At 39.7% G+C, this 26379-nt stretch overlaps 1 protein-coding gene across 1 annotated transcript in view; it reads right to left on the minus strand.

Moving 5' to 3' along the window:
* Positions 1 to 1433: 1433 nt before the first annotated feature.
* LOC132864785 (nitric oxide synthase, inducible-like) overlaps positions 1434 to 26379 on the minus strand; it is a 55528-nt gene continuing 30582 nt past the window's right edge. Inside the window, exons 19-26 of the mRNA XM_060898205.1 lie at positions 26178 to 26371; positions 24299 to 24465; positions 17061 to 17271; positions 16811 to 16898; positions 13746 to 13867; positions 13486 to 13634; positions 11865 to 12059; positions 1434 to 1556 (exon numbers count right to left, since the gene is read on the minus strand). Of these exons, the coding sequence (XP_060754188.1) occupies positions 1518 to 1556; positions 11865 to 12059; positions 13486 to 13634; positions 13746 to 13867; positions 16811 to 16898; positions 17061 to 17271; positions 24299 to 24465; positions 26178 to 26371 (1165 nt within the window). The 3' untranslated portion in view covers positions 1434 to 1517. The remainder of the gene's footprint in view (positions 1557 to 11864; positions 12060 to 13485; positions 13635 to 13745; positions 13868 to 16810; positions 16899 to 17060; positions 17272 to 24298; positions 24466 to 26177; positions 26372 to 26379) is intronic.

Consider the following 26379-nt stretch of genomic DNA (forward strand, 5'->3'; position numbering starts at 1 on the left):
GATGAGATGTGTGGATTTGATTATCCCTCTAAAGATAGTATTGCCACATCCTAATTTGACTTTTGTTTTCTTTGTGACTTTGTAATATGTGACTGCAATCAAAACATATGTACGCTACTTTAAATTCCAGCACCCTAACGTAACACGCTGTCCCACATCCCTGGCACAACCCAACACAGCAGGGGTCAAGAAACTGACAAAAGTTTATAGAGAAGGAAATTTTATTGAACTGGACCTTTATGAATTGAATACAAGCTGAATATGACTGCGAAACAGGATTCCAAAACAAAGCAAGGTTTCATAGAAAGGGTTCTGAGTTCCTAACTTTACATCAAACAGTTTCCACTAATCTTTTGGGAACTGTGCCAAAACCTACTGAGGAACAGGCCACCACATGGTGCAGTGGGGAGAAATGAATCAAAAGTGAAAATACAGTACTTTGCAAAAGTCTAAGGCCCCCTATATTTTTTTCACATAAACTTTCTTATAGATTTCTATTTTATGACTTCTACATTATCAAAACATTACAAAAACATTTTAGAGTTCCAAACATTCGTTTTCCAGCACAAAATTAAATGTTACAGAAAAAAAAAGTTTGTATCTCATCTCATTATCTCTAGCCGCTTTATCCTGTTCTACAGGGTCGCAGGCAAGCTGGAGCCTATCCCAGCTGACTACGAGCGAAAGGCGGGGTACACCCTGGACAAGTCGCCAGGTCATCACAGGGCTGACACATAGACACAGACAACCATTCACACCTACGGTCAATTTAGAGTCACCAGTTAACCTAATCTGCATGTCTTTGGACTGTGGGGGAAACCGGAGCACCCGGAGGAAACCCATGCGGACACGGGGAGAACATGCAAACTCCGCACAGAAAGGCCCTCGCCGGCCACGGGACTCAAACCCGGACCTTCTTGCTGTGAGGCGACAGCACTAACCACTACACCACCGTGCCGCCCAAGTTTGTATCTAAGCAGCATATTCCATAAGAGAGCACTTTTCAGATTAAAAAAGAAAACATAATGAAGGCTGCTGGGTTTTGGTGCAAAATGAAGAAGCGAGTGTGACGGTCAAAGTGTCCAGAAGAACTGTGGCTGGTTCTGGAAGATGCTCAGTAAAACCTACAGCTCATTTCCACATAAAGTATATACTTTTATTTTATAAGCAAAGGGTCATCTCACACCACATATTGACTTTGTTGCATTTATTATGGCTTACTGCTTACTGTTTATAATATTTTTTGATGTTGAAACATTTCATTTAATTATTTTTCAGCCATTTTTTGGTCTACAGTATTTATTTCTTTATATGTACTTAAGACTTTTGCACAGTACTGTATATATTAAACATTGAAAAAGGTAAATACAAAAAACTCTAACTCTTTTTTATTTTCCAACCACACTAAAGACACATTTGGAAATGTGTTAACACTACAAAATATTGTGAAATATCCCAAATCGCCTGGCTACTGTTCTTCACAGGAAAAGATTCAGAGTACTGAAAGTGAAGCTGGATTAGTCTCCAAATATGTCCTCGTGGTACCTCTTCTCCACCTCAAAACAGAAAACATGTTATTTAGTACCTTAAACTGGATCATAATTATAGACAAAGAATATGGAATAAGAAAATTGCTTTTGTTATATTTTAGTGAATAACATTACGCTGACAATGAATGTTCTTTAATATTCTGTAGCTTTTTCCACATAACTAAAAATGTTATACATAAATACATGATATAGACACAAGTGTTTTACCGGGAAATACACCACTTGTATTTTCCATCCGAGCTCCATCCGGGACATGGAGAACCAAAACCGTGACATAAATCTCTATCTGTCGCTTGTGAGGAAATCGATGAGTGAGTTGTTTTGATAAATTTGGGGACTTTTTGTTTGTGAATGTGTCGATATCATAAAAAGAAAATGACATGTTGGCTTGAAGATATGAAGTTTATCTTCTCATGTTGAAAAACTCTCATTTTTCATACCAAATACATCGCGGATCTGAGTGACATATTTAAATAATATTGGCTGGCGTTGAGTGGTCTATTAGATATATTCCATTCAGCTAGCATGATAACGAATGAGTCGAAGACGAGTAGCTGAATGGAATATATCTGATATACCACGAAAAAAAGCCAGCCAATATTATTATTATTATTATTATACATACCGTACACATTCCTATCATGTGTTCAATGCGTCTTTCTCTTTCAAAATTCTCTCAAAATCTTCCATATTTAACAAAGCAAACCTGGCAGCCATGTTTGTTTAAAATTGAGGTGGTAAATAATATATTTATTTTTTTCTTTACCAAATTCTAACAGAAAACAAGAGCGCCTGAAAGGGAAAACCGAGCCGAGCCGCCATTTTGAATCCTCATTCACGGCTCTAATGCAAATTGCTTCCTCCTCGGTATACAAGTGCACTTCCATGGCAGGAAAAAAACTACATTTTGTCGCCTATGTAGTCCCCTATTTATACAAATAGGAGTCATTCAGGATTCAGCCATGTTTTTGCTCGGTGTTAGCAATAGTTAAAGGTTTTTAGCTTTCTCCTGAAATGTTTTCTTTTATTTTATTTCTTCTTCCTCAGGGTAGTAAAACTCGCTTTCGCTGTGAAGACTGTCGTTATCGCGATCCATGATGTAAAATTAATGCTATTCTCCTGAGGAATGCTGGCAAAAATTGATAAGATTTTTGATAATCTTATAAATAAATCTTATAAAAAAAGATAAATGTTGACAAAAAATGCTACTATGTTTGTTGTTGTTGTGAACGAGCTAGTCGCCAGAGGTCCGTAACCGGGGTCCATAACTGGGGTCCATACTGTAGGATACGGACCCGCTCGCCAGCCAATCAGAGCGCAGGATTTGGACCGTGAAAAAAATAAAAATGATTATTTCGATTAATATTCACAGCTTTCAAGGTGAACTTTAAAAAAAGTGTCTGATCTACATCCAATAAACAATTCACATTCACTGAACTGAAACTGGGCGGCACGGTGGTGTAGTGGTTAGCGCTGTCGCCTCACAAAATGTTGACAAAAAAATGCTACTATGTTTGTTGTTGTGAACAAGCGAGTTGCCAGAGGTCCGTAACTGGGGTCCGTAACTGGGGTCCATATAATCGGATACGGACCCGCTCGCCAGCCAATCAGAGCACAGGATTTGGGCCACGAAAAAAAAATTCCCGATATTTCTCTCCAGTGACTTCACTCCCAGTGTTTTCCCAGTGTTTTCCCGCTGACTGGAGGCACATTGTTAAAATGGCGAACCGGTTCAAAATTAAAATTCTTTTGATTAACTTGCGTATTTTTTTTTTGTGTGTGGATGTGTCCGTATAATATAAAGAACTTTACATGGTTGCACAAAGATATGAGGTTTATCTTTTTGTGTTGAAAAATATACATTTACCACTCGAAGATAAACTTCATATTTTTGTGCAACCGTGTAATATCCTCTCTATATATATTGAGTTGTTTTAGACATAAGTCATAGACTAGAGATAGACAATGAAAAGCATAAAGATGGAAGGAATTCAGAGACAGGACAGTTTAAATATGAGCAGAAAGTTCATTCCATCAGTGATTGAAAAACCAGCAGGATTGCAGGTACATTTGGATCTTAAAGAAATACTTTTTAAATACATTTAAAGCTAGACGGCCTTTTGATTTCATAAAATCAGTGAAATTTAGTTCCTTCCAAAATGTGGTCACTGTGATATATGTTTATTTCTGTAATATCTCATAAAATATCAGGCCATTCTGTGGCTGGAAGTTATTTAATTTGAGGGGATTAAAGCAAATAATATGCATGAAATCACTCGCTTTGCGCAGTCAAGCAGACAGAGGAAGTCCACATGCTCATGCACAGGTTTACCTTCTTCTTCTTTTGGGTTTTACGGCAGCTGGCATCCACAGTGTTGCATTACTGCCATCTACAGGTTTACCTTTGAGCGTGCACTGACAGTTCCATCATTCTGTCGCTAAACGAACAGCTGATCACACCGAGGTGCTCGCTGAGCGCCGATATTTATTAGTTTGGTCCTGCGTTTCCTTTCCTTCGTATATAACATAACGTCTTTTCTTCTCGCTTTCTTTCCGTTACTGTAGTCGGTCTTTCATGTTTCATTCACACACTCACGTCCTCCATTTTTCTCTCCTGTTTCAAATTTGTATCCCACAATGCCTTACACGAACGGGGAAAGCCCACCACGTGATGCATGACATAGTATCTTGTATCAGGTCATGGTGAAGCAGGAAAAAATAGTGGAGATTTTAGGGCCATGTGGCTCTAAATTCATTAATTGTTCTATTTAAAAAAAACTAATACAACTTGAAGTCTGTGATTCGAATTCAGTAGCTTTCGGTCCACTAAACAAAAATAATTAGGTGTCTTTTTATGACCTACACTGGAAAAACCTGAAAGGAAGTATCGCTTTAAACTGACATGAAAAGGTAGTAAACCTGTTCCCAACACTGGTCCTGGTCAATGTTCTGCTATAAAACTGATTTTTATGGCAGAATTTTGGACAACTATAGTGCTATAACACACACACACACACACACACACACACACACACTACAACTTGATCAAGTAAATGCTTGCTGTGATCATCTAACATCTGCTATTGTATGCATTATTGACAAGTTCACGAAAAAGACAAAACAATCCCACAAAAAATTTCAGTTACCATGGATGACTGATGATATCCGAAAACTGATGAAAAAGCGAGATTATACTCTGAAAATGTTTATTAAAACTCGTAGTGACATTGATTCAAAATTATATAAAAGTCTGTGTAACCAGGTGGTTAAACAGCTTAGAATGTCCAAATCAAATTACTACATCCATGTTTTATCAGAGGCCAAAGGGAATGGCAAGCTTATCTGGAAGCAACTAAATAGTCTATTAAATCCAGAGGGTAAAAACACCCAAAATCAATTTAAACTCAAATTTGGAGAAAATGTCATCTCTGATAGTACACAAGTCTCAAACGAATTTAATAATTTCTTTATAGAATCTGTCAAGAACCTTGCCTCAGGTTTCCCCTGTAAGAATAATGCTGTCCAAACAGCATTAATCGATGACCAAGAGAATTCATTTCACCTTAAAGAGGTCAGTCATACTGCTGTTTTAAAAGCTATAAATGACCTAAACACCACATACTCAAAAGACATCTATAATTTAGACACAGCTTTTCTCAAGAAATACAGCAGCATCCTAGTCCAACCCCTTACCCATCTTATTAATATTTCTATTAAAACTGGACAATTTCCAGATGGGTGGAAAACTGCTCAAGTAATACCACTCTTTAAATCTGGAGATGCTGGAATTATATCTAATTATAGACCCATTAGTCTTCTTCCAGTTTTTTCTAAAGTCCTGGAGAAGATTGTTTTAGAACAACTAATGCGCTACCTTGAGTCAAATCACTATTTGCATCCTTTGCAATTCGGATTCAGATGTAACTACTCTACAGAATCCGCTACTTGTTATTTAACTGAAAAAATAAAACAATCACTTGACAAAGGGCATGTGGTCGGTGCAGTATTCCTAGATTTAAAAAAAGCGTTTGATACAGTCAATCACAATATTTTAATTTCAAAACTAATTAAGTTCAATTTCTCTAAAAAGTCATTGTCTTGGTTTGAGTCATACTTAAAGGGCCGGGAGCAATGTGTTACTATTAATGATGTGAGTTCTAATTTTCTTAAAATTGAAACGGGGATCCCTCAAGGTACTGTCTTAGGGCCTATACTGTTCAGTCTTTATATCAATGACTTACCAGATGTGTGCCCAGATATAGGTCTACAGATGTATGCAGATGACACAGTGGTATATGCATCTGGTAAGACCTGTACTCTTGTGGCTGAGAAACTAAATACTACCTTGCATAAAATAGCATTTTGGCTGGCTTCATCCTGTTTAACCCTAAACATTAAAAAGACAAATTCTGTGTGTTTCTCTATAAAGAAACAACCAATAAACACCCTGGATATAAGAATTAACGGTGAGCCCATTGAGCAAGTCCCCGAAGTGAAATATCTGGGTATAATCATGGATTATCAGTTGAACTTTAAAAGTCATGTAAAGAAAATGTGTAAGACTATTAAGGCAAATCTAGGATGTTTTAAGATGATAAGAAATTGCTTAACTCTAAATTGTGCCTTTGTTTTTATGAATTCTATGATTTTCTCACATATATCTTACGGTTTGACCACATGGTCTCAGGCTCACCAGACAACAATAAAATGCATAGAATGCCTCTATAACCAAACCCTCAAAGTTTTAGACAAGAAAAGAATAAGGCATCATCATTGCCAAATTTTAAACAAATATAAGATTCTCAGTTTTACTAATTTTATTTCATTATACACAGTTAAATTGGTTTTTAAATGCCTCAATAATACTGCTCCTCAACTGCTCTGTGAGTCAATAACAAGACTGCAAAGTGGTACTAGATCCACCACCCGAGCAACGTCAAAAGGCAATTGCACTGTTCCATTCCGTAGAACTTCATTTGCACAAACCTCTTTTTCAATAAAAGGAACACAATTATGGAATTCTCTACCAGACAGTTTAAAATCCATAGCTACACTTCTCTCTTTCAAAAAACAAACAAAACAATGGCTAGTTCAACAGCAATCCTGCTCTCATATTTAGTTTGAATCACTAGTTTAGATACTTAGCTTGCTATTTGTCTTTTTATTTTTACTATTGCTATTGTTATTTTTAATTTTGTTATTATTATGACCATTATTTCTTATTTTATTTTATTTTATTTTTATGTATATATATTTTTTCTCATAGATTTTAAATATTCATTTTCTCTCTTTTTGTTTTGTTTAATTAAAAGCCCAACTAGGGACAAGTGTTGTGAATTAGCTTTGGCTACAAATACTGTGATGCATACATCAGATAACTGTTCCAGATATCTATGTCTTTGTATCTGTCCCTATTCAAAAATAAACAATACAATACAATTCAGGAAGATCGTCACTCCTTCGTTATGTATTCACTAGTAAACTATTATTCTTTATTTTTTCTCTCCGAACCACCCACAAACCATCAGTCACTCATTCAGTTTGTGTTTATGAAACCTACTGCAGCATATTGCTACACCTATTTCTCATGCTTCGCTGTTGTTTAGCAGCAAATTGTTGGAATGCTTTCACTTGGCGGCACAGTGGTTAGCACGGCCGCCTCACAGCAAGAAGGTTCCGGGTTCAAACCCAGCAGCCGGCGAGGGCCTTTCTGTGTGGAGTTTGCATGTTCTCCCCGTGTCTGCAGGGGTTTCCTCCGGGTGCTCCGGTTTCCCCCACAGTCCAAAGACATGCAGTTAGGTTGACGTGGGGCGGCCTTGGGCTGAGGTGCCCTTGAGCAAGGTACCGAACCCCTGACTGCTCCCTGGGCGCTCTGGTGTGGCTGCCCACTGCTCTGAGTGTGTGTGCGTGTGTTCACTGCTTCAGATGGGTTAAATGCAGAGGCTGAATTTCACTGTGCTTGAAGTGTGCATGTGACGAATAAAGGTTTCTTCTTTTTCTTTTCTTCTAAAGATATAATGTAGCATATATAATTAACAGATGTCATTAAAATAAATAATATGCTTGAAGCAGTAAACTGATGTTGCACATTGTGAACATATCATCCCTTCAATTAATATTCTGCCTAGAAAATTGCGGTGGTTTATTTACATCATACATTACACACGGTTCTGTGTTCTGTGTTTAAAAAAAATAATAACTAGATGATTAGTTGAATCAAGTGTGTTGGATGCAATAAAAAGAAATACGGTGCCTTGCAAACGTATTCATTCCCATTAGTGTTTGTCCTGTTTTGTCGCATTACAAGCTGGTATTAAAATGGATTTTTGGAGGGTTAGCACCATTTGATTTACACAACAAGCCAACTACTTTAAAGGTGCACATTGTTTTTTTTTTTATTGTGACAAACAATAAGATGAAAAAACAGAAATCTGAAGTGTGCATAGGTATTCACCCCCCTCAAAGCCAATACTTTGTAGAGTCACCTTTAGCTGCAATTACAGCTGCAAGTCTCTTGGGATATGTCTTTATTAGCTTAGCACATCTAGACACTGGGATTTTTGCACATTCCTCAAGGCAAAACTGCTCCGACTCATTCAAGTTAGATGGGTTGTGTTGGTGTACAGCAATCTTCAAGTTATGCCACAGATTCTCAGTTGGATTGAGGTCTGGGCTTTGATTGGGCCATTCCAAGACATTTAAATGTTTCCCTTTAAACCACGCCAGTGTCGCTTTAGCAGTATGTTTAGGGTCATTGTCCTGCTGGAACGTGAACCTTCATCCCAGTCTCAAACCTCTGGCTGACTCAAACAGGTTTTCCTCCAGAATTGCCCTGCATTTAGTGCCATCCATCTTTCCTTCAGTCCTGACCAGCTTTCCTGTCCCTGCAGATGAAAAACATCCCCACAGCATGATGCTACCACCACCATGCTCCATTGTAGGGATGGTGTTCTCAGGGTGTTGGCTTTGCGCCACACATGGCATTTCCCATGATGGCCAAAAAGTTCAATTTTAGTCTCATTTGACTAGAGAATCTTCCTCCATGTGTTTGGGGAGTCTGCCACATGCTGTTGGGCAAACTCAAAATGTGTTTTCTAAAGCAATGGCTTTTTTCTGGCCACTCTTCCGTAAAGCCCCGATCTGTGGGGTATACAGCTTAAAGTGGTCCTATGGACAGATACTCCCATCTCCGCTGTGGATCTTTGCAGCTCCTTCAGTGTTATCTTTGTTGCATCTCTGATTAATGCCCTCCTTGCCCAGTCTGTGAGTTTTGGTGGGCGGGACCTTCTCTTGTCAGGTTTATAGTGGTGCCATATTCTTTCCATTTTGCTATAATGGATTTAATGGTGCTCCCTGGGATATTCAAAATTTGGGATATTTTTTACAAGTTTTGGGATATCTTCATCAACGAATTATATGACTTATTTAGTGAATTGGTTGGACCAGGGCGGCATGGTGGTGTAGTGGTTAGTGCTGTTGCCTCACAGCAAGAAGGTCCAGGTTTGAGCCCCGTGGCCGGCGAGGGCCTTTCTGTGCGGAGTTTGCATGTTCTCCCCGTGTCCGTTTCCTCCGGGTGCTCCGGTTTCCCCCACAGTCCAAAGACATGCAGGTTAGGTTAACTGGTGACTCTAAATTGACCGTAGGTGTGAATGTGAGTGTGAATGGTTGTCTGTGTCTATGTGTCAGCCCTGTGATGATCTGGCGACTTGTCCAGGGTGTACCCCGCCTTTCGCCCGTAGTCAGCTGGGATAGGCTCCAGCTTGCCTGCGACCCTGTAGAACAGGATAAAGCGGCTAGAGATAATGAGAATGAGATGAGAATGGTTGGACCAGCTCTTATTTCATATGAAATATGAAATATGGGTTTCATATGAAAGGGGGTGAATACCTATGTACACTCCAGATTTCAGTTTTTTCATCTTAATTATTGTTTGTGTCACAATAAAAACAACAATGTGCACCTTTAAAGTGGTAGGCATGTTGTGTAACTCAAATGGTGCTAACCCACAAAAATCCATTTTAATTCCAGCTTGTAATGCAACAAAACAGGACAAACACCAAGGGGGATGAATACTTTTGCAAGGCACTGTATATAGAAGAGAATATATACAAGTACTAGGGTTAGGAACCGGTGACATCGTGGATGTACTCACAGAATGCTAAGTCAGTGAACCATAATCACCTCAAACTTAACAGCAGATCATGAATTTGCCAATGGCACATTGCAAGAAAATGTTTTTCTTTTCCTTATCTTAATGTTGATCAGTTCTGTCTTGTCTAGATTGGATTTTCATAAACCTTGTATGTAATGCAGAGAGAATTGCAGTAACAGTAACTGGTTTGTGGTTAATAGCACATTTTAAGATGAATTAAAAAAAAAAGAATTGCTCTAATAAACAGACAAACGCCAAATGTTGTAATGAAGCTAACAGGGTTTTCGCCAGCAAATTGGAATTCATGCCATTTGGATTCTTGACACCAATTATAAAGGCTTAAGGTGTTAAATTTTACCTTCTTTAGATTAATTTGTCCAACTCTGAAATTATTATGATAATCAAGAAGTGGAATAGTCATGAAAAACACCGCTCACCAGACTAATGGATGCCCAAGAGAGGATGCTGTGCACTGTCTAAATACATGGGTCATTCTAGAATTCAGGGTACGTTTCGCGTCTCCGAGATAAACCTTTTGTTATTTTCCACAAAACAAATATTTATTGAATCAGTTTTGAACAATAATGCAAATTATGACAAACTTTCACCAATAGCAATGCTTGATGTACATTTTAGACCCAATTTATGCATAAAACATTAACTAAATGACTCCCACCCCTCCCCCCACATTATTGGCCGTCTTCGACTCCTGATTCATCCATTCAACTCAAATAAACAGGAAGTGATTCAGTCTAACAGTCTGTTTTTTGGACCTTATTCTATTAACTGTTATAAAAATCAACTGCATAGAAAGTCTATTTTCTGTATTATGTGAAATTTCAGTCATAAAAAAATATATATTTTTTAATCCGTTCCAACGTTCTTGTCAACTCTGACTCTGTTCTAAAATCCACAAAGACTTTTAATAATACGCGTGACACCTGCACCGAGTGATGTCACTTCCTCTGGTGGGAAACTTCAGAAAGGCAGCGAGGTGTGTTCTGTTTCTTCTTTCATTAATTTGAACAAAATGTTGAGGATTTTACACCAACAGTAGATTTGTCAGCTCTGTTATTGCGATATTGGAGTGATTCTGTCACTCATTTTTTAAAGACAATAATATGATTAAAATCTATAACGTTCTGTTTTTAAACATGCCAAGTGGTAGCTAGTTTGAAGGTAGCATGTGGAGTTAAGACACGAAATGGTGGAAAAGTGTCAACTCCGTTATCGTCAGGTCTGTTAATGGATTGCCCAGTTTACCGACAACAGAGCTGATGATGACTAATACCCCTTTTCCACCAAATCAGTTCCAGGGCTGGTTCGGGGCCAGTGCTGGTGCTGGTTCACAACTCGTTCAACTTGCGAGCCAGCTGAGAACCAGTTTGCTTTTCCATAGCTCGCAGTGCTAAGGGAAGCCACGTCATTACGTCGCTGTATACATCAGTCACGTCGTTGTATACGTCAGTTACGTCGCTACGTTTGCATAAACCTTGGCGCAAATATTGAAGCAAAAACAACACGGAAGAAGCAGCAGCAGCAACAACAACAATAATAATAATGGATGACTTCGCGTTTGTACAGCTGCTGCTTCTCGTCACTTAAAAATGGCGATCTTTCGCGGTCTTGTTATTGTTGTTGGTCTTAACAACTCCGCCCCCCCCGCTGACGTAAGCAGTTCTTTCCTCTGGCCCAGCAGAGAGTTGGTGCTAGCCTGGAACCGGTTTTTCTGGCCCCAGAGCCAGTTCTTTGTCAGTGGAAACAGAAAACCCGGTTCCAAACTAAGCACTGGCCGAACCAGCCCTGGAACTGCTTTGGTGGAAAAGGGGCATAACAGAGTTGACACTTGAAATCTACCTGCAATTATAGAATGGGCCATATACTTCTGAAACTCTCAGAAAATAAAGTACATTATTGTACCTTTAGGGGTACAACAGCTTGTCACTGGATCAGTACCCTCTAAGTTGCTAATTTGTACTTATTAACTGGGAACATATATGTACCTTTTTGTCCCTAAAACAGTACATATGGTTACTGTAAGGACCGATACTGTGCCCTAGGGGGAACACTTGTATAAATTGTACCTTGGGGGACAGAAATGGAACCCGATTGTACCCCTATATCTGACAGTGTACTGTGGTAAAATCTGTAATTAACTGCACCTTTAATTGATTCAGATATTCCCCAGCTTGTGAGAGAGTTATACCCAGACGATTAACCAGGATCTCTTGTATAGTGTGTGCGACATCTCGGGCCATGTTCATGCCCCCACACACATATAGGTGTCCAGTGCTCTGGTACAAGACCTGCCAAACCTCTTCACTCAGCTGATTCCTCAGGACATCTTGAACATACACCTGGGGCCAAATAGATCAATAAATAAGCATGGAACATAAATAAATTATATAAATAAATAACACTTGGAACATGTCTCAAATACATGGCAGGGAATAGTTTGAATTACGTAAGTGTAATTAGTTGAGTTGGATTCAGTTATTACACTGCAAAAAAAAAAATCTTAGGAAGTTTATTTGTCTATTTTCAAGTCAAAACATCTAGCCACCCTTATTATAAGACATAATTGCCCAACAAGCAAAACCTCATTTAGCTAGAAAGGCTAGTTTTTAGACAGTCCATCTTGAAAATCTTGTATAGACAAAATGTCTTGAAAAAGTCTTATTTGGAGCACCTTTGAAAATAAAACAAGTAAGTACATTTTGGACATTTGTCAAATGCGGTTCATCTTGTTTCAAGCAAAAAAACAAAACAAAGGATGCTTGTTTTGGGAATAAATGAACTTTACTGAAATCTTTGAATCTTTCATTACAATTCAACTCCACCTTACAGATCCTAAGTTTACTGCGACTGTTTTGTCAGTCATTCAGAGTGAGCTCCTTCTAGATGCTGTACAGACTCTAGACCAGACAAGTGCCTTCAAAAAGGCTATGAGTGAGTGGAGGGTGGTTTAGTGACGTCTTTTTGGAATGCTGTGAGTTAAGTTCAGTGTTTGTTTGTTTGTTTGTTTGTTTGTTGTGCCTGATCTTGTAAACCCCTCGTACACATGAATAGTCAGTGCCCCCAAAATGCACTGTTGCTTTGGCATTGTGTAAGCACTGTAAATCAAAATGCGTAGACTTTTTTAAAAAATTATTATTATTATTTTTTTTGGTGCCTGAGGTCCTGGGGAAGTGGAATCTTAAGAGATGTTTTAATGTTTGAATGTTGAAATGGGAAAAAAAAAAAACTTGTTGCAATGCTACACGTGTCGTCAACTTGATTCAAGATAGTCTCTGGTCTCATATCTAGAGTATTTTACTAATTACAGGTCACAAAAGGAGAATCTTTTAAGCTAGCAATGCTTAGTTGTAGAATTTAACAATCCTAATATTAGTATATTTATCTTAAATTCAGTTTTTACTCCTAAGACTTTGTCATGAATTGAAGTGAAATACCCTTAAAATTAAATAAATAAAAATGACTTGAATGGCTAAATGTAAGAAGTACGATCTTGTTATAAGAACTATTTTGATTATTTTGAGTTAATCAGATCTCGCATAATAAGTTCCCCAATCTTATTTTGGAATTATTTCATCTAAAAACAGGTTCGATTTTTCATCTTACTTTAAGAAATCTTACCAAGTCCAATTTGACTAGTTCCATTGGCAGATTTTTTTCACCTGATTCAAGCAAATATGCTTTGTTTTAATCTTTTATTTCTTATTTTTGAAAGGCCATTTTTTGCAGTGATGTCAGTTGTTGTTGGTAAGAAGTGCAGACTTATACCTTGGGGAGACCAGCCTGGCGAGAATATGCAGGAGTGATGCTCTTCAGAGTGCCATTTTCTCTCATGTCCAAAGTATCTTCTTTATAGAGATGATCCATGTCTGCACTGCGACATCCAAACACCAGTATCATCGGACTGCCTTTTAGGCCTTTCAGATGAAATTTAAACATCCTCAAATTAGCTGATACAATGGAGAACTAATAAATAGCTCTAATTCTCTTTCAGCAAATTGCCTGTCCAGGATTGAATTTGGCAGTACCTGTTGTTTTCTTTTCATAGAAGCGCTGCTGCCAGAAACTCCTGAAAGGTGCAATACCACTGCCTGCTCCAATTAATATAGTAGGAGAACTGGGATCTGATGGAAGGTGGAACCCGCTGGATCTGTACAAGACCAATAAAGAAACATGTCTGTCTCTGAAAATACCAAACACTAGAAAATGCCTCAATGTTTTACAACACCAATTCCAAAAAAGTCTGGACACTATATAAAACATAAATAAAAACAGAATGTGGTGATTTACAAATCACAGATATCCTATATTTCATTGAAAATAGTTCAAAGACAACATATCAAATGCTGAAACTGAGAAATGTTATTGTTTTTTGAAAATATATGCCCATTTTGAATTTTATGTGAGCAAAATGTTTCAAAAAAGTTAAGTGGCCACAGGTCAGTAACATGATTGGGTATAAAAAGAACCTCCCAGTGAGGCGGAGTCTCTCAGAAGTAAAGATGGGGAGGGGTTCACCACTCTGTGAAAGACTGCATGTGCAAACAGTGCAGCAATTTAAGAATAACGTTCCTCAATGTAAAATTACAAAGAATTTGTGGATCACATCATCTGTGGTCCATAATATCATTAAAAGATTCAGAGAATCTGGAGAAATCTCTGTATGCAAGAGACAAGGCTGAAAACTGACATTGTCCCTCAGGAGGCACTGCATTAAAAGCAGACACGTGTCTGGAGTGGAAATCACTGTTTGGGCTCAGAAACACTTCAGAAAACCATCGTCTGTGAAAACAGTTCATTACTGCATTCACAAATGCAAGTTAAAACCAGATATAAACAATATCCAGAAACACCGCCACCTTCTCTGGGCCCGAGCTCTTTTACGATGGACTGAGGCGAAGTGGAAAACTGTCCTGAGATCTGATGAATCAAAAGTCGGAATTATTTTTAGAAATCATGGACACCATGTCCTCCAGGCTAAAGAGGAGAGGGACCATCCGACTTGTTATCAGTGCACAGTTCAAAATCCAGCATCTGTGATGGTATGAGGGTGCATTAGTGCACATGATATGCACTGCAAAAAAATGGCCTTTCAAAAATAAGAAATAAAAGATTAAAACAAAGCATATTTGCTTGAATCAGGTGAAAAAAATCTGCCAATGGAACTAGTCAAATTGGACTTGGTAAGATTTCTTAAAGTAAGATGAAAAATCTAACCTGTTTTTAGATGAAATAATTCCAAAATAAGATTGGGGAACTTATTATGCGAGATCTGATTAACTCAAAATAATCAAAATAGTTCTTATAACAAGATCGTACTTCTTACATTTAGCCATTCAAGTCATTTTTATTGATTTCATTTTAAGGGTATTTCACTTAAATTCATGACAAAGTCTTAGCAGTAAAAACTGAATTTAAGATAAATATACTAATATGGCGGCACGGTGGTGTAGTGGTTAGCGCTGTCGCCTCACAGCAAGAAGGTCCGGGTTCGAGCCCCGTGGCTGGCGAGGGCCTTTCTGTGTGGAGTTTGCATGTTCTCCCCGTGTCCGCGTGGGTTTCCTCCGGGTGCTCCGGTTTCCCCCACAGTCCAAAGACATGCAGGTTAGGTTAACTGGTGACTCTAAATTGACCGTAGGTGTGAATGGGAGTGTGAATGGTTGTCTGTGTGTATGTGTCGGCCCTGTGATGACCTGGTGACTTGTCCAGGGTGTACCCCGCCTTTCGCCCGTAGTCGGCTGGGATAGGCTCCAGCTTGCCTGCGACCCTGTAGAAGGATAAAGCGGCTAGAGATAATGAGATGAGATATACTAATATTAGGATTGTTAAATTCTACAACTAAGCATTGCTAGCTTAAAAGATTCTCTTTTTGTGACCTGTAATTAGTAAAATACTCTAGATATGAGACCAGAGACTATCTTGAATCGAGTCGACGACACGTGTAGCATTGCAACAAGTTTATTTTTTTTCCCATTTCAACATTCAAACATTCAAACATCTCTTAAGATTCCACTTCCCCAGGACCTCAGGCACCAAAAAATAAATAAAAATAAAAAAATAAAAGTCTACGCATTTTGATTTACAGTGCTTACACAATGCCAAAGCAACAGTGCATTTTGGGGGCACTGACTATTCATGTGTACGAGGGGTTTACAAGATCAGGCACAAAAACCAAACAAACAAACAAACAAAAAAAAAACACTGAACTTAACTCACAGCATTCCAAAAAGACCTCACTAAAACGCCCTCCACTCACTCATAGCCTTTTTGAAGGCACTTGTCTGGTCTAGAGTCTGTACAGCATCTAGAAGGAGCTCACTCTGAATGACTGAGAAAACAGTCGCAGTAAACTTAGGATCTGTAAGGTGGAGTTGAATTGTAATGAAAGATTCAAAGATTTCAGTAAAGTTCATTTATTCCCAAAACAAGCATACTTTGTTTTTTTTCTTGAAACAAGATAAACCGCATTTGACAAAATGTCCAAAATGTACTTACTTGTTTTATTTTCAAAGGTGCTCCAAATAAGACTTTTTCAAGACATTTTGTCTATCCAAGATTTTCAAGATGGACTGTCTAAAAACTAGCCTTTCTAGCTAAATGAGGTTTTGCTTGTTGGCAATTATGTCTTATAATAAGGGTGGCTAGATGTTTTGACTTGAAAATAGACAAATAAACTTCCTAAGATTTTTATTTTTTGCAGTGTGGGTAGCTTGTACATCTGGGAAGGCGTCATTAATGCTGAATGATACCGTATATACACGTTTCAGAGCAATATGCTGCCATCCAGACTAAATCTTTTTCAAGGAAGGCCTTGAAGGTGATGCAACACAGTCCCAACTTTTTGAAACGTTTTGCTGACATCAAATTCAAAATGAGCATGTATTTTTCAAAAAACAATAAAATTTCTCAGTTTCCACATTTGATATGTTGTCTTTGTACTATTTTCAACGAAATATAGGGTTTCCATGATTTGCAAATTATAGCATTCTGTTTTTATTTACAGTTTAAACAGCATCTCAGCTTTTTTTTTTGGAATCGGGGTTGTACATGATGAAACCAGGAAATGTTCTGTGAATGAACTTTGGGTTAGTACCTGTGAATAAAGCATGGAACCAGCTGACCTTCTTTGAGGGTGTTGAGCCATGTGCTGCAGACACCATGATGCAGAGGACCATTTCCATCTGGAATTAAAAAACAAAAAGCTATAATTCATAGCTTTCCAAGTTTAGGTTTTGAAATGTATACTTGTTGTCACCTGGCGTGCTGTACAGAATGATGCAACAGTTTCAGTAATCATGTTCTACTAATGCTGTGCATGGTGATTAGTATTGTGTGTCCTTTACCTTGCGTACGGTAATTGACCACAGACACAGTGAGGTGAAGCTCGTGAGGGTGGAGGTCAGGGGAGGAGCTGACAGAGTAGAGGCGGGGCTTCAGCACAGGTAGCTGGCTGAGGAGGAAGGCTGCAGAAAGCTCCAGAGAAGGAAACTCCTCCAGAACCTCCAAGATATTGGGCCTGCGGAATTCTTTCCATTCTGAATAACACTTGAAGTCCTGCAGAAAGGTGTCATTATTTACTTCGTACTTTTTTTTTTTAAATGTGACTATTAAATCAGCAATATTAACAACTGACTCTCTGTCTTTACTTCAAGGAAATTTTACTCTCATTTTAGGTAACTGGTATTAAGTTGAGTGATTGAACTGACGAATGCCACAGTTTAGCAAGCGATTTTACAATGTAAGTGTATAAAATGGGAGGCGGCACGGTAGTGTAGTGGTTAGCGCTGTCGCCTTACAGCAAGAAGGTCCGGGTTCAAGCCCCGTGGCCGGCGAGGGCCTTTCTGTGCGGAGTTTGCATGTTCTCCCCGTGTCCGCGTGGGTTTCCTCCGGGTGCTCCGGTTTCCCCCACAGTCCAAAGACATGCAGGTTAGGTTAACTGGTGACTCTAAATTGAGCGTAGGTGTGAATGTGAGTGTGAATGGTTGTCTGTGTCTATGTGTCAGCCCTGTGATGACCTGGCGACTTGTCCAGGGTGTACCCCGCCTTTCGCCCGTAGTCAGCTGGGATAGGCTCCAGCTTGCCTGCGACCCTGTAGAAGGATAAAGCGGCTAGAGATAATGAGATGAGATGAGATGAGATGAGAAATAAAGACACGTTCTTACCATCAAATACTTTTATTCCATATTTTGTTGCTTTTTGTATTTTTTGGGGGGAAGGGGTTTGAGTAGAGTTTTTATTTCACCCTTGCTTGCTTCAGCAACATGCACCGCCCTTTTGTTTTTCTCTACTCATGGTCTATGGGCTGATAACCTAGTAGTAGATTAGCCAATCAGAGAGCACAATTGCTCATATCCAGTGAATGTGGATAGAATAATATAGCATATTACATGCCCAAAGGTTTTAAGCAATGCTCATTCTTTATGAAATAATCTTATCACAGATTTTCCAGTGCACTTACAAGAGCTCTGCAAAACACTTTTCTAATCCCTAAGCATATTTTACATACCAAAAAAAGAAATCCATAGTTTATGTAGTGTATTATTAAATGTGATAATTATATCCCATTGTGCAACAGAAATAAAAATGAAGACTTGACTCACGCTTCGTCACCACAGACAAGCAGTTTACACCGATCAGCGACAACATTAAAACCACTGACAGGTAAAATTAATAACAGTGATTATAATCACTGAATAACATCTTGACATAGTGGCACCTGTCAAGGGGTGGGATATATTAGAGAGCAAGAGAACAGTCAGTTCTTGAAGTTGATGTGTTGGAAGCAGGAAAAATGGTCAATCATCATAAGGATCTGAGCGACTTTCACAAGGGCCAAATTGTGATGGTGAGATGACTCCGTTAGAGTATCTCCAAAACGGCAGGTCTTGTCGGGAGTTTCCAGGATGCAATGGTTAGTACTTACCAAAAATGATCCAAGGAAGGACAACCAGCGAACTGGCAAGAAGGTCATGCTCGTTGATGTGGGTGGTGAGCAAAGGCTAGCCCATCTGGTCCGATCCCACAGAAGAGTTATTGTAGCCCAGATTGCTGAAAAAGTTAATGCTGGGTATGAGGGAAAGGTGTCAGAGCATACAGTGAATTGCAGCTTGAGACCGGTCAGAGTGTCCTTGCTGACCCCTGTCCATTGTCTAAAGCAGCTACAATGGGCACATGTGCATCAGAAGTGGACCATGCAGCAGTGGAAGAAGATGGCCTGATCCGATGAATCATGTTTTCTTTTACATTATGTTGGCAGCCAGGTGTATCTGTATGTTGCTTACATGGGGAAGAGATGGCACCAGGGTGCATTACGGGAAGAAGGCAAGCCAGTGGAGGCAGTTTGATGCTCTGGGAAATGTTTTGCTGGGAAACCTTAGGTCCTGGCATTCAGCTGGATGTTATTTTGACACGCACCACCTACCTAAACATTGTTGCAGACCAAATACACCATTTCATGGCAACAGTATACCTTAATGGCAGTGGCCTCTTTCGGCAGGATAATGCATCCTACCATGCTACAAAAATTGTTTTGAGGAACATGACAAAGAGTTCAAGGTGTTGACTTGGCCTCCAACTCCCTCAGATCTCAATCTGATTGAGAATTTGTGAAATGTGCTGGACAAACAAGTCCAATCCATGGAAGCCCCACCTTGCAAATGATCTGCTGCTAATGTCTTGGTGCCAGATACCACAGCACACCTTCAGAGGTCTTGTGGAGTCCATGCCTTGATGGGTCAGAGCTGTTTTGGTGGCACAAGGGGCAGGGCCGTAGCCAGCATTTTAAAGTCACCGAGGTCCATGATGCGCGCGCCGAAAAATTTTCGACATATTTAAATGAGAGGGGTGAATTACATGTCACACAAGAGATCTATTCCTGAAATTACTTTTAATGGTGTTATAACCTATTTACAGTGGTGCTTGAAAGTTTGTGAACCCTTTAGAATTTTCTATATTTCTGCATAAATATGACCTAAAACATCATCAGATTTTCACACAAGTCCTAAAAGTAGATAAAGAGAACCCAGTTAAACAAATGCGACAAAAATATTACACTTGGTCATTTATTTATTGAGGAAAATGATCCAATATTACATATCTGTGAGTGGCAAAAGTATGTGAACCTTTGCTTTCAGTATCTGGTGTGACCCCCTTGTGCAGCAATACCATAACTGCAACTAAACGTTTCCTATAACTGTTGATCAGTCCTGCACACCAGCTTAGAGGAGTTTTAGCCCATTCCTCCATACAGAACAGCTTCAACTCTGGGATGTTGGTGGGTTTCCTCACATGAACTGCTCACTTCAGGTCCTTCCACAACATTTCGATTGGATTAAGGTCAGGACTTTGACTTGGCCATTCCAAAACATTAACTTTATTCTTCTTTAACCATTCTTTGGTAGAACGACTTATGTGCTTAGGGTCGTTGTCTTGCTGCATGACCCACCTTCTCTTGAGATTCAGTTCATGGACAGATGTCCTGACATTTTCCTTTAGAATTCGCTGGTATAATTCAGAATTCATTGTTCCATCAATGACGGCAAGCCGTCCTGGCCCAGATGCAGCAAAACAGGCCCAAACCATGATACTACCACCACCATGTTTCACAGATGGGATAAGGCTCTTATGCTGGAATGCAGTGTTTTCCTTTCTCCAAACATAATTGTATGGGCAAAAACGGGTTTTTTCCTTTAAGTTGATCCTCCTTTTTCCATTTTCTTGTCCGTTTAAACCTCATGGAGAAAGCAGGTGATGCAGTGTCAGACTCACAACTCACGTCCAATAAATCCAAGAGAGAGAGAGTTTGACTTTTAACTGTTGCCGGTAGTTTATTACAAATAAAATAAAATACAAAAAAAATGCAATGGTTTGCAAAAAGAGTCTTTTCAGCAGTACAATAAGACAGTGATTTTAAGGCCTAGACAAACACCTCCTGTGCCTTCCCTATAAAAACGTCAGCCGAGTTTGCAGCAGCATTCACAGCGCTGCCCCGAGTTCAGGTCAATGACTGTATCTGCTGCCCGCGTTCTTCCGTGTCATGCGCTACCAGCGGCAATTTATGGAGTGGCACCATCACCACCTGAAGAGGGCGCAGTCTCACAGAATCCAAAAAACAAGAGAAAGTATGAGTAAATAATGAAAATATAAGAAACTTAAATGCGGCTCCTGCAATAATGCTTCTCATTTCAACCAAAAAGTTCTATTTTGGTCTCATCCATCCACAAAACATTTTTCCAATAGCCTTCTGGCTTGTTCACGTGATCTTTAGCAAACTGCAGACGAGCAGCAATGTTCTTTTTGGAGAGCAGTGGCTTTCTCCTTGCAACCCTGCCATGCATACCATTGTTGTTCAGTGTTCTCCTGATGGTGGACTCATGAACATTAACATTAGCCAATGTGAGAGAGGCCTTCAGTTCCTCTAGTCACCCTGGGGTCCTTTGTGACCTTGCCGACTATTACACACCTTGCTCTTGGAGTGATCTTTGTTGGTCGACCACTCCTGGGGAGGGTAACAATGGTCTTGAATTTCCTCCATTTGTACACAATCTGTCTGACTGTGGATTGGTGGAGTCCAAACTCTTTAGAGATGGTTTTATAACCTTTTTCCATCCTGATGAGCATCAACAACGCTTTTTCTGAGATCCTCAGAAATCTCCTTTGTTCGTGCCATGACACACTTCCACAAACATGTGTTGTGAAGATCAGACTTTGATAGATCCCTGTTCTTTAAATAAAACAGGGTGCCCACCATGGGCGATTGCTCTAAGACAACGAGGGAGGCTCAGCCTCCTCGAAAAATGACGAACATCGTGTAGGATGAATTGCGCTAGGCTTATGTTATAGCCAACCTTATAACATTGCTATTTCAGATCCAGAATCATAGAAATATATGTGCTCAACCCACTACAGTGCAAAATCATTCCGTTATAACTTTCCCCAGTTCGCCTAATGTGTGCGTGAGTTTTTCCCCCTTGTGACAGCGCGATGCAGCCCAGCCTCAGTGCACTTCAATGGCATTTGGGAGCTATGCGCTTTTCAATATCAAAATGCAAGACGGTTATTGGACAAATACTGCGAAAACGCCCACCCCACGGACTCCCAGCCTCACAGTGGGAGGGACATGGCAAAGCTTTCCGCGAGGAGACTGGTGATTGGTGAAAGCGGCCGGATATTTTCTTTGATTGACAGCTCGTTTCAAATATAGACAGGCAGCGGTGAATCTCAGTTCAGTCCCATGCAGATTCACAAGTGCTCTGGTGTCTTGTAAGAAAGCAGCTTACATTTCGATTTCATTCATTACATACGGTTTCTACCAGCTTTTTTAGTTTGTATATATTTTCATTGTAAATAAAGTGTAAATATAGTGTTGTCAAGTTTGCTATCTTAGTTCCAGAAATTTCGTTTATTTGAGTGACTGAACTTGAACTTGAGGGGGCTAGTCAGCTAGCAAGAAAGCTGCACACGGATGCCAAGCATTGCTGATTTAATTTTGGCGAAACCATTTGCCAGTCTTCCTTTTGAGGAAAAAATTAAAATTAAAGAGCAGGGTAGAGTAACGCCTCAAACTGACTTGGTGAAAAAGGTAGGGAATAATACTCGTTCCTCTCCTGGTACGAGAAAGTGAATTGGCTAACAGCAAGTGACCCACATCAACAACAGTAAATAGGCTACTTTAGTAATATGTCATGGATGGACCAAAAATATAGAATCTATTTAAAATGTTTATGCTGAGTATATTATATTGGAATATATATTTTTCTGGATATGAATTAAACACAGCTACAATTTGGAAAACATTTTTAAACAAAAACACAGCCGAGAACATTTCACACTACAGACCTGGATTAAAAGTGAAGGGTTATCAAAATTGTCAGTAAAACATTTCTCAGTCAAAATAAGTAAAATATAGGGAAAGTGTCATTGAATGAAATGTGTGGCACCCAGCTCTATGTTTGGCTCCCCAAGGTCAGTGCTTGTGCCTATTCCAGAACACTCTGCTGTTACTGCTGAGGTTCCTGACAAAGAGCTGCTTTCAATAATGATCAATTTTTAAACAACATGCCACAATTTTAAAATATAAAATGTTAAAATATACCCCCCAACACCACCATCATGTATATTGGACAGTAGGCTAATGGGCCAAAAGAACCTGTTATTTCACAGTTTGTGACCCTGCCAACAATCAGCCAGATCAGAGGCAAGAGTAAGGGCAAAATTGATGTGTTTTTTCTTTTTTCTTTTAAAATCTGGAAATATCGTAACCGACCAGCCTCCCCTGTTTGAAAGACTACCAGCCGCCACTGGTGCCCACTCACACCTGATTGTCATCCCATTGATTGAAAACACCTGACTCTAATTTCACCTTCAAATTAACTGCTAATCCTAGAGGTTCACATACTTTTGCCACTCACAGATATGAAATATTGGATCATTTTCCTCAATAAATAAATGACCAAGTACAATGTTTTTGTCTCATTTGTTTAACTGTGTTCTCTTTATCTACTTTTAGGACTTGTATGAAAATCTGATGATGTTTTAGGTTATATTTATGCAGAAATGTAGAAAATTCTAAAGGGTTCACAAACTTTCAAACACCACTGTAAATAAAAACCTCAACCTTTACTACAAGGCCAGAGCCATGTCCAGATCATTTCTACATGTGCCACTGTCAGCCTCTTATCTTTACACCACAGCAAAATCAAGTCCGAACCCTTCTTACAAATATTGCTTTGACTTACCGAATGATTTATTAAAGTTCACAAACAAAGCTGTACTGCTTCGAAAACCTGTAGGCTAAATTTTAACAGCTTTATGGAAGTCTGCTGATGGTTACCATGCACACGCTCTAGAATGAGCGCTCGCAGTGTTTAGAACTGCGTTCTTTTGGGGGTCGCACACTCTCATAGCCTGCCCTATCTTTTTTTTTTTCTGTTCTTGCTCTCCCATGCACGCAAGATACAGATGCAGAGGGCCTAATCCCACCAAGATCCTCTTACCCTCTCTAATATCACAAGGCAAAGTTATCCAAGGCAAACATAAGTTGAAACTTTCCACTCTATTGCTTTGGCTTATCGAATGATTTATTTTTAAAATCACAAACAAGGTAGGCTACAACTGCGCTGCTTCGAAAATGTAAATTTAACAACTTCATGAAAGTGCGCTGATGGTTACCATGAAAAAAACGTGTCTCCTGCACTGCATTCCTCCCCCGAGTCGCGCACTCATTCATTTTTGTGTTCTTGGTCTCAGAGCCGCACGCACGAAACAGACACAGAAGACAGAATCAATATTTAACATAATTAACAATGCACTTTTTACGGAGATGTTTTAATGTTATTCTTTATTTTTTTATCCAGTTGAATATTTAGCGTACAAATGTATTTTCAGCACTTAAAAATGACCAAGGTCCGGACCCCGGTGGCCTCATAGCTGGCTCCGGCCATGACAAGGGGGACCTACACTACATTAGGCAGGTAGTTTTAACGTTATAGCTGATCCATGTATTTGTCACTCATCTGCTTACTACTCAAATTACTGTACATTTTGTTTTAATGATGATTATTTCAGTGTTAGGATGAATTGCCTTTGCAAGCGTTAACAGGCGCTGTCGGTCATCTTCCTGCTTAGTCATGTGGGAGAGCTTGTGCAAGAAGCTTTGAGAAGGTGGAGTGGTGATATCCAAGAGGAATGTAAGAGCCTTGGCCAGAGGACATGCTGGGATACGTGAATCTGTCTGCCACTTTGCACTCCCTGCAGGATAAGGCAGAAGAAAGTGTCCAGGAGAATTTCCCAATAGATAATACACTGCGACCCTGCTATAACGAACTCTTTTACTATGTACTTTTGCATATAACGAATTAAGTTTGTGTCCCCCACCTTTAGTGACAATGAGTCAGAGTCTTCAAAAAAACATTACTGTATCACGTCCACACGCGTTGGCACTCAGACCATTAGGACCAATTACTATGCACCTGTTCCATATTAGAGTGCAATCACAGCGCACACTTATAAAGACTCTCTAAACACACCGATTTGGCAAGTGTACACATATTATACCAAGTGTCTCACATTATCAAGCCTTATATCTGTGAACTGGCTTCTGGCTTTGACTTTGTTTTGTGTATTTGGACTCTACCTTTCGTCTTTGCCTCTGCCATTCTGCTTGTTCCTCGTGTGACCATTGCCCATTTCACAACCCTGCCTTTTTCTTACGTTTCTGAACTGTTTGCCTACCTGTTTGTAAATAAACACTCTTTCTGCAATTACATCCTTCATCCACCTGCTAACATGACACACTGAAGGCCAATTTATGCTGACAATCCAGTCCTCACAGACGGTGTCGCAGATAGTGTCTGCGTAGCCCCCCCACCTTCGCAGACGCTCTGCGCACACCTCCCAAAAATTGTGACCACCGCAGAAGCCTCGCAGACAAGAGGGCTCTGATTGGTCCACTCTACATCCGCTGTACACGCACTTCCGCTTCACTACTTTCCCGGTTTGTTTTGTTTTCACAACCGGCATTTTTAAAAACACGAGCGAAGATGGAGCAGCATGAAGAGCGGTTGATTGAGGAAGTACGTACATCTATATGACTCCAGTTCTAGTCATTATAAAAAAAAAAGTTCTAGTCATTATAAGTAACCGGAGGATAAACACTCCACTAACCACACCCACCAACTACTCCTAGCGACTTCGCGCCCCCTTGTGTTGTGGCGGTGGATAACATCGCGCACGCCTATAACTCCCCGCTCAACAATAAATTACAACTGTCTGCGAAAAGCTATCTGCGAAAGCCTTGTCGCAAGAGCATGCAGAGGCCTTGAGCCATGCACTCCTCTTCCCACCAGAGACAAACAATAAGTAATCAAGTCCGCAGTCAAGTTAACAATACGTGTTAATGCAATAAAACAAAAGCTTAATGAGCCTCACTTAGGTTGCAATCACTAACAATTATCGAGAACAGTGATCAAAGGATCAATAAAAGGACAAAATGACTGCTGATACAGCTAAACTTAACACCTAGTTAAAGCGTACCGGTGGTGTTTTTATATCCCCCACTCAGCCCAGCCCCGCAGCGTGACATATATTACATCATCTGTGATTTGCAACACATGAACGAACTGAATGGTGAAGAGTTAGAAAACAGAGCGAGTCAGTGGGTGGACATTGACAACGATACACCGGTAACCTCCATCATTTCAAAAACAGATGAAGAAATCATCTCCTCCATTCGTGACCCTTTAACTCAGTCAATGAACTGCAATAGTGACTTGGAAGGAAAAATTCCTGATCAGGAGAATGTGCCTAAAATTTTTTCATGAGTGGTGGGTAGACAAATGGATCCATTTCAGTATTACAAACTTTTCAGTATGACAAACTATTTGGACGTCCCCCAGGGAGTTCGATATAGTGGGGTTGCAGTGTAATTTAGCATTGCAACTTGAATAAAACTGGACTATTACCATAGCAGGACTCAAGAAGGTATTCAAGTTGGACACTCTGATTGATGGGAGAGGCATTAGGGAGGTGCTTCAGAATGGCCATCACCAGTTCAGGTGAATTCCCTGGAAAAACACCCACATGGTCACCTGGAGCAAAATTCAAGGCCTCTTTTTTGTCATCACCAACCTCCAGTTCAACCAGTATAGTACAGCGACTGAAAAC

The sequence above is a fragment of the Neoarius graeffei genome, chromosome 17 (genome assembly GCF_027579695.1).
Source record: "Neoarius graeffei isolate fNeoGra1 chromosome 17, fNeoGra1.pri, whole genome shotgun sequence".
Taxonomy (NCBI): Eukaryota; Metazoa; Chordata; class Actinopteri; order Siluriformes; family Ariidae; genus Neoarius; species Neoarius graeffei.